Source organism: Barbus barbus (genome assembly GCF_936440315.1).
Source record: "Barbus barbus genome assembly, chromosome: 26".
Classification (NCBI taxonomy): Eukaryota; Metazoa; Chordata; class Actinopteri; order Cypriniformes; family Cyprinidae; genus Barbus; species Barbus barbus.
This window is the reverse complement of record NC_136754.1, coordinates 5921547-5930459: the sequence shown is the minus strand read 5'-3', so window position 1 is coordinate 5930459 and position 8913 is coordinate 5921547. Positions and strand designations below refer to the sequence as shown.

Genomic DNA, 8913 nt, shown 5'->3' with positions numbered 1-8913 from the left:
TCATTTTTACTAGTTTTTTTTAAATATATTACTGTATAAGTTATTAATATTCATTTCAGTTTTAGTTTGTTATTTTAACACGTCAAGTTAACCTAATTAATATGAGAAATGTTGCTGAAACAGCATACAACTACTATCTACCATCACAATACTGCAGTACTGAAATAGTCGTTTTTATAAGTAGTTGCTAAAAAATTTAAATGTATATGATCCCAGAGTAGAAGATGTGTGCCTTTTCCTTTTAAAACATGACTTATGGTGAGATGTTGCTGTAAATGTGGTTTTCAGCGCCACACTTTGGTCAGGCTCGGGTATAGTTTGGCCTAACTCGGTAAATTACGTTCAAAATTTCCAACTATTTTCTAGCATATAGTGTCTCCTGGCGGATTGTATTTTTCAGAAATGCACTACTGGGACTACATGTAAACAGAACACACACACACACACACACACACACACACACACACACACACACACACACACACACACTTTAACACACAATTTAACTGAGATCTGAAGCAGATATTTGCAAAAATAAAATAGCTCATTTGAATATATAATATATTAATATCATTATATTAAGAATAATATTTTAGTTCTCTGCTCGGGTACTGGCCCAATAATGTTTTAACCTGTTACCCTGCGCCCCTATTTTTGAGCATTTTGTAAAAAACGATATAACCAAATAAAAATGTCTGTAGCTCTTGAACCCTAAGGTCTATATTTAAAAATCTGGTGTTGTTTGAAACTAGACACTTGATCCTTTGTTACTCTAGAGTCATAATAACTCAAAATTAGTATAGCAATAGAGTAAAACAAGGTAAAATATACATGAAATTGACTCGCGATATGTTTTAATGAAGCTCACTAAGGGAAAAATGGATGAGACTTTCATGCCAAAGGCCTGAAAACACCATAAAGATAAAGCTGAACATCTGACCATGTTTTGATTCAAATTTGAGGATGATACTCCCAAAAATGTAGTTTCTGTAAGCTTTTATTTAAAAAAAATCTAGGCGTCCTTTCAAAAAAGCCATTTGGAGACCCCAAATAGACACTTTGTAAACAAATGTCCAAATGAGTCAAAACTACATAATACATATATGTATATCAATTCAGAACTGCTCTGCCCACCAAAACACACAATAAAAAACTATTTCTGAACAGCATTTGTAGTGCTGACTCATTTAGTCATTTGGTTAGTCTACAAATGGCATTTTTGAAAAAAAACGCCTAAATATTTCCTGAAATAAAATATGAAATAATAAATTTTTTATAGGTAAAGACTTACAGAAAGTACATCTTTATGGTATTTCATTTCAAGAAAAGCTTTGGAAAAGTCATTTGGATATTTTATTTCAAGAAAAGTCTAGGAATCCTTTCAAAAATGCTATTTAGAGACTCCATAAGACACTGCATACTACATATGTATATCAATTCAGAACTGCTCTACCAATGAAACCACAAAAAAACACAAAACTATTTCAGAATTTGAACATAACTAAACAGTCTTTATTCTGAACAATTCCAATAATGAAAACAGTGAACCAAAACAGATTTGATCATTTTTGAACTAGTGAAAACACAAAACATGCAAAATACATTGTTTTTACAACATTTGTATTTTTTATTTATTTTATATGGTGAATATTATGAATATTACTATTTTACTAATATAGTAATAGATTACTATTACTAATATTACTAAATAATAAAAAAAAAAAACTATTTACAGTATTTACAGTGGAGGAAGACGCTCTAGCAGCCACTAAAATGGTTTTTTTTCTGACCATCTGGATTCACCAGACCTCTGAAAAGACAGGGAAGAGTGAGAGAAAAAGAGTGAGAAAGTGTGTAAGCAAAACAAATCAAACTTGCAACACTGTTTACATTTTGTACACACACACACACACGCGCGCACGCACACACACACAATAACCGGGACATACCCACAAACAAACACACCCACCCACCCACACGAACAAAACTCATGTAATCCCCTCATATTATCCCTCTCCGTTGTCATTTTTAGAATCTAAAACAGCTAACATGAAACAAAAGCTGCAAATACATGATAAAGACACATAAACATTCAAGAGGAGGGTGGAGACACTTACGTGCTAATGCTATCCACGCTTCCCAGCGATCTCAGCGCGTATTCGGCTACTAAATTAGCCATTTTTCTCCCCACGTCCTCCAAAACACCACCAAACGCCACAGAAACACTTCTCAAGTCGAAGATCCACGATGGAGAGATTCAGATGTGAGCTTTGGACAACATCTGTTCGCTGATAGCCAGTCTGTGTAGCGCTGCGACGCCATTATGTGTACGCTTCATGCGTAACCCGAGAGCGCACGAAAACACACGGACAATACGCCGAGCTATTCTCTAAACAATCTTACGTAAACTATTCAAACTGTCAATCACTGTAAACGTCCTTGTGGTTGGCTAACACTTCCATCCATCAAAACTGTGCTGGCGAGGCATTGGCTGGGTTCAAACACCCCTATTGTGATGTGTCCGGATTGACACCTCGCTGACCCATTCACGGACGCGCTTACTGTCCCGGGTTATAACAGCTCCTGCGATTGAAGGAGAGAGACGAGGGAGGGCTATTCTTACTCGGAAGAGACGATTCTGCTGGAAATAGATGGCGTTTCAAAGCTGGAATACGAATTATAATCGATATTTATTGGAAAATGGACGCTATCGATAACTATAACTCGAATCGCTTATGTAAACAAAGGAGGATCTATCGTGTTTTCCCCTATTTTTTCGTTGTTTTGGATTAAAAAGTGGATGCATTTTGAAGAGTGGACCCTTCTCTTGAAATGTATGCTGGTGTGTCTTGGAATAGTCTGAGCTGACCAGCGCTATTGGCGATCAAACGTGAGTACTGCGGTTCGCTTTGTTCATTTTAAATGGCCGGTCTTTCAGCATTTCTGTTAACCCTTTCCTCTCTGGTGTATTGATTTCAAAAACAAGCTCACATCGTTAATCTTGAGTGTTTTAGCTTTCAAATGATATATAGTTAATGATAATTGATTGAATATTGTTCTAAAACAAAGGTAATAAAAAGTCCGACCACGCCCGACCACGCCCTTCCGGCCCGCCCACGGGCCGATGCGGGTTAACAGGTTAATAGCTCAGGGGTTTTCAATCTTTTAGATGTTGTAATTTAAAAGTTTTAAAAATAATCTAATTTATTGTATAAAGTCCCAATTTATACTGTGAAAAAGGTTTCTAATAATCATTAAATTATATGTTTCCTATTCATTAAAGTAATGTGATATTTATTTATTTATTTATTTAACACTTTTCCCGTCTAAATTTTTCCACGGGGCCACTGGGGGTCCCTGGATCCCAGCTTCAAACCCCTGATCTCTCTAATGTAGGCCGCGCGCTCGCTGCGCTCTTTCCTGAGCGGGAGCGCGCCTGCACTAGTTCGTGTGTCCGCGCGAGACTTTCATGTGCGCGAGACCTACCGAAGCTAACGGCTAAACACCTCACCGTTAAACACCTCACCAGCCAATTCAGCGTAGGTTTACCGTGTAAATAAACACGCTGACCACTTTTGTGCGTGTTTACGTCACGTTTTACGCAGTTTAGAAAAGCGTTAGTGGTGTGAGTTGTGCAATAACTGCTTAAAAAGCTGTTGTTTTGTTTAGCGTAGTGAATGTGTGTCAGATTAGCAGCGATTTATTTCTGTTGTTAGTTGTTTTTAAACCTCTGCAACAACTAATATCAATTTATCAATTAAACATAATCACACTTGTATGCTCATATACTAGGGCAGTGTCTCAAAATCTAACAAGTTGCCTACCTAGGACGCATTTTTAGACATTACAAGCAAGCAGGTAAGCAGCTGTAAGTTTTGAGACTTACCTCTGTGTGCCTGTACAAGTTTGTTATTGTTTATGTGGCATGTTGTGTACTGTGTCTGCAGTCCAGCCAATGAGTGATCATGTCTGGAGTGAAAAGGAAAATAGAGGACAAAGATCCTGACTATGAGGACATCACTCAAGTGCAGGAGAACAAGAGGAGTAAAGTGGTGGAGCAGAATGGTAAGACAGTTCCTAACAGTGATGTAGAGTATCACACAAGTTGTTTTTTAATCTGCTTGTTTGATTTTTACCAGCCCGTGAAGCTGCGGTGCAGAAGATTGAAGCGGTCATCAAGGATCAGTTTTCTCTTGAGATGAAGAATAAAGAGCATGAGATCGAGGTTATCGGGCAGGTAATCGTCTGTCCAATACTCACTCTATTTTATTTCTAGCAGTGCTTTGTTAGTCCAGAAGTACTTTAATCAGCCGTGCAACAAGTACTAAGAAACTGTATTTAAGTTCAATTATGGGTACAGTGTCAACACTTAATTTAAAAGTCAAAGTACTTGAGACAAAGTAAGCACCTAAAGCTGTAGTACACTTGATAAGTTTTAAAAAGTATTTTTTTCCCTCAGAGGCTGAATGAGGCCAGGAGAATGATGGACAAGCTCAGAGCGTGCATTGTCGCAAACTACTATGCCAATGCTGGCCAGCCTAAAGTCCCTGAGGTAATCTATAGAGATTAGATGCATTTATACATTTTGTCTATAGAGTAAAAGAGTCAAGTTCCAGAAGTAAAAATACTATTAATTTTCTCCATAGGGCAGTTGATTTTAAATGATAATTTATATATCATTAAAGACAGGCCTGCTGTGATCTATGAGGTCGTTAATGTTTCAAAATACATTACCCATGATTCTGCAAAAAATCTCCACCAATCACCAAATCGCACTAAAAAACTCTTTATTGTCTGCCTACTCCCATAATGCATTGCGAATTTCCTCAATCTAGTTACATATTTGTTTGCATAAACTATTAATTTATAGTATAATTTTATATTTCTCCATTAATTTTCATTTGATTAAATCATTCGTAATGCTTCATGGGAGTCTGGGAGTGTAGTAATTATTTCCCTTATTACAGTTGTTAAGTACACAGTCTTGTACCTTTGTATTTGTCTGATTTTCAATACTTTTTGCTTCAAACTAAAGTTTGTAGTGGTGTGATTCACCTCGTAGCTGGTTGGTTTTGTTCATAACTTATAACTCATCAACAAATACTTTTTTAATATCTCTATGGGATTTGAATGAATGGGAAAATACTTCTGGAACCAAGGTAGCTGAAAAAGTGTGCAATTATTGTTGCATTTTATGTATGTAAAAAAACAACAAACTTCTGGATTTGCTCATTCTGCACGAATAAGCTTCTAGTTTTGTTGCTGCTTTGTTGAAATTTCCTCTAACTGTAAGCACAGACAGTTGATTACTGATTTCATTTGCTTCCAGACCTCTAAAAGTGACCCATCTGTGCTGAACCACCCTGCCATAAAACGCTTCTTGGATTCCCCCTCCCGCTCCTCGTCTCCACTAAACCAGAATTCAGAGACACCATCACAGGTCCAGTCTGAGACCGAGTCCCTCAGCCAGCATGGGGAGGGTGGGGAGAGGGAGACGGACAGTGGGAGAGAGGACGGCGCTCCACGTGAACGACAACCTGGCAGGAACACAGGAAAAGTTAGTAGCCCACACACTCTCAGAACATAAGACTGAGGGATTGCATGGCTTGAAAATGCTACAGCACTGTTACTCTATGCCTACAGTACCTGACAGTAACATTTGTTTTATTACATGCCCATGTGTAGGACACATTTGGTGTGCCATCATCCTTAGAGCAGCATGTGACTTACCACACTACAGGAGATGAGGCCTCTCGGCTCTACATGAAGAAAACCATTGTTGTGGGCAACGTATCGAAGTATGAAGCATTACATTTGTCTCTTTGTCCTTCCTTTACAGATCAGATATTGCTCATTTTAATTTACTGTATTAGAATAATGGCTGTTGCACGCATAGTGCACCCTGTGTGATTTGAAGAATATTTTACCATTTGTTTGTAGTGTAGATCAGCTTTATTCCAACAACCAGAGGCATTCTGGGCTAAATCTTTACTGCACTGGAGGGTTTTGATTTAGCACCTCTGGGATCCTGACTGATGTTTGTGGTCTTTCGCTGAGCAATGCTGATGTGCCCTTGAGTAGGATGCTTTATTCTCGGCTCTGCAGCCTTAAAGGGATAGTTCACCAAAAAATTAATATTCCATCATCAATCTCTTATTTTTATGTCACCCTAATATCATTCTGAACCTCTATGGCTGACTTTCTTCTGTGGAACACAAAAGGAGGAATATCTGTCATGAACATACCAAGGTGAAATACAATGTCAGAGGTTTCAGTGAATGAAGACTTAAAATCTGGTTTGTTCTTTTTTAAAAAAAACTATTGTACAACTTCAGAAGACTTTGAGTATAGCACAGCTGTAGTAAGGAGCTACGTAAAATTGCATGGAAAAGTATGATTGATACATTATTAGGAAGAATGACGTGGGTGAGTAAATGATGACAGTTTTCATTTCTGATTGAACAAATGTTTTTTGCTCTACTGTCAAAACAGACAAAGAAAAAAAGCTGCTGAATGAACGGTAGCAGTTTGTAATTTGGAAAGATGGTTTTATGAGAAACAGTATTTATTTCTCTGAGCTTGTATTAATTTTTAAATGCATCACTTTCTCCTTAAAATCTCAGTATTATTGTTCCGAAACCCAATAAACTTTCACATGGCGCACAGCTTTAGTTTTCCCTAGGAAACGATCTAACCTCATTTATTCCGCATTATCAAACAGTCCTCATCTACTTTACCTCATAAAATCCATTCAGAGCATGTGAGAGAGACACAAGTGTGTGTGTCTGCATATGAGCAATGATATAAAATCCTTTTTTTATTTTTTTTTGCCTGCAGAGCTACTAAACATCTTTATGAGACTGTTTACCCCAGGGCCTGTGTGCTGAAAAAAACTCACCGTCTTAAGCTGTTTATCTGAGTAAAGGGTCTCTGAATGGCTCTACATTCTACATTTATGTTTGTAGCAGATGCTTGTTTCCCAAGAAACTCAAAATGAAGTGCACAAATCACATTACTGAGGCAGGTAGCTGAAAATGCGCTATGCATGCTGAGCTGAAAAGAAACGCACAACATGTGCGAATAAACTGAACTTGTATCCTTGCTGCTGCTGAGTGGATACCTTTCAAAGCTGATATCTTGCTATTACATACTGAATCTTAAAGAAGAATGTCATTTAGAGTTTCATGTTTAAATATAACCGTATAGTTGGCTGTTCTGAGAGTTACTGGGAGGTTTCCATTGGCAACAACAAATCTTCCCTAACCAATGAGTGAATGAATGTATGCGACTATAAATTGATTTGAGTTTGATTTTTAAACTGTTTCTCTTTTTTTCAGGTATATTGCCCCTGATAAACGTGAGGAGAACGATCAGTCCACTCATAAATGGATGGTGTATGTTCGAGGTTCTCGTAAAGAGCCCAGTATCGATCATTTTGTGAAGAAAGTCTGGTTCTTCCTGCACCCCAGCTACAAACCCAATGACCTTGTGGAAGTCAGGTGTGTGTTTACTTGCCTCTTATTGATTGTTTTGATTACATCACACCGTATACTTTTTTTTTTTCCGTGTACACTATCTTTCTAAACTTTGGGGTCAGTAAGATTTTTAAAAATTATAGAAGTAATTTAGGTTAGAATAAAATATAATTGATTCCTGTGATCACAGAGCTGATTTTTCAGCATGTTTTTTTTTTTTACAGGATTCTTTGATAAATAGAATTTTCAAAAAACAGCATTTATTTAAAATACTTTTTTTGTAACATTATATGTTTTTACATTAACTCTTGATAAACTTAATGCATCCTTGCTAAAATCTGACAGCGAATGTTTCCCTATTAGTGAAGAGTAATTTTTTTTTTTTAGCTTTAAGTAATATCAGCACACAACAGTCAGTGCCCTCTAGTGGATGAGCATCCCTGTGGTGCATTTGTCAAGTTCAACCTGCTGAGAGAGAAAGTTTCTCTTTAAACTGTTTGTGTGTGTTTAGTGAACCACCGTTCCACCTGACCCGTCGAGGGTGGGGAGAGTTTCCTGTCCGTGTGCAGATTCACTTTAAAGACCAACGGAACAAACGTATCGACATCATCCACCACTTAAAGGTCATACACTTACTGACCGCTTGCATACACTCTCTCTTTGAACCCTTTTGTTGCCCTTTTCATCTTTCCTTTTCTCCCTCTTTATCTTTCTCTGTACTTTTTTATGGAAAATTCAGACAGTAGATGACATCGCCTTTTGTTTCTTTGAAGTTTACTTAGAGGATTCCACTTATTTTTTGTGTGTGCAGATTGTGCATAATAGAATATGTCTGCATGAATCTATCGTTTTATGCGGGGTTCTCTGAGTCTAAAGGTGAAATGGTCGATCTTATAAAGCATCCTGTCTGTTGATATTTCCTTTCTTCTTTATCTGTTGTCACAGCAATCCCTTTTGTTATAGGTTAAAATAACAAAGATAAAATAAAGGGAGATGAATCAAGATGTCAGGAAAAAAGAATAGTTTGCATATTAAAGTACTTGTGTCCACCCATCAACCTCTTAGATACTCTGCAGCAAAGACTGCTCTTTAATGCTTCTGTTATTTATCTTTTATTTGTTCTTCCTCAGCTTGACAGAACATACACAGGTTTACAGACTTTGGGAGCTGAAACGGTAAGACACACTGACATGTCTTAATCTTTACATGAAACTGCAGCTGTTCTCAGAAGCTTTCATGCCACCTTTTTATAAGTTTACATAAATAGGTTTTTATTTTAAGATGAGAGATCCTAAAAATTGAGTTTTCTTTTTTGATTACATACTACTCTGCAGAGCACTGCTATCAAAAAAGGCTGTGAACAGACATTGCTGCTCGAGGAGGCAAAGCACAACATTTAGAACCAGCCTGTAAACTTTTTAACAGGATAATTTGTGTA

At 37.2% G+C, this 8913-nt stretch overlaps 1 protein-coding gene across 5 annotated transcripts in view; it reads left to right on the top strand.

Annotated features, from left to right (window-relative positions):
* Window positions 1-3399: 3399 nt before the first annotated feature.
* The window catches only part of LOC306845658 (YEATS domain-containing protein 2-like), a 30222-nt gene continuing 24708 nt past the window's right edge, over window positions 3400-8913 (top strand). The window contains exons 1-10 of one of the 5 annotated variants that reach the window (XM_079378581.1): window positions 3449-3539; window positions 3793-3858; window positions 3948-4065; window positions 4140-4237; window positions 4460-4552; window positions 5330-5557; window positions 5686-5798; window positions 7338-7499; window positions 7987-8098; window positions 8606-8650. In XM_079378581.1, the coding sequence (XP_079234707.1) occupies window positions 3966-4065; window positions 4140-4237; window positions 4460-4552; window positions 5330-5557; window positions 5686-5798; window positions 7338-7499; window positions 7987-8098; window positions 8606-8650 (951 nt within the window). In that variant the 5' untranslated portion in view covers window positions 3449-3539; window positions 3793-3858; window positions 3948-3965. Of the gene's footprint in view, window positions 3540-3737; window positions 3859-3947; window positions 4066-4139; window positions 4238-4459; window positions 4553-5329; window positions 5558-5685; window positions 5799-7337; window positions 7500-7986; window positions 8099-8605; window positions 8651-8913 lie in introns of those variants that run through there. The other 4 variants (XM_079378577.1, XM_079378578.1, XM_079378580.1 and 1 more) reach the window with 4 other exon arrangements.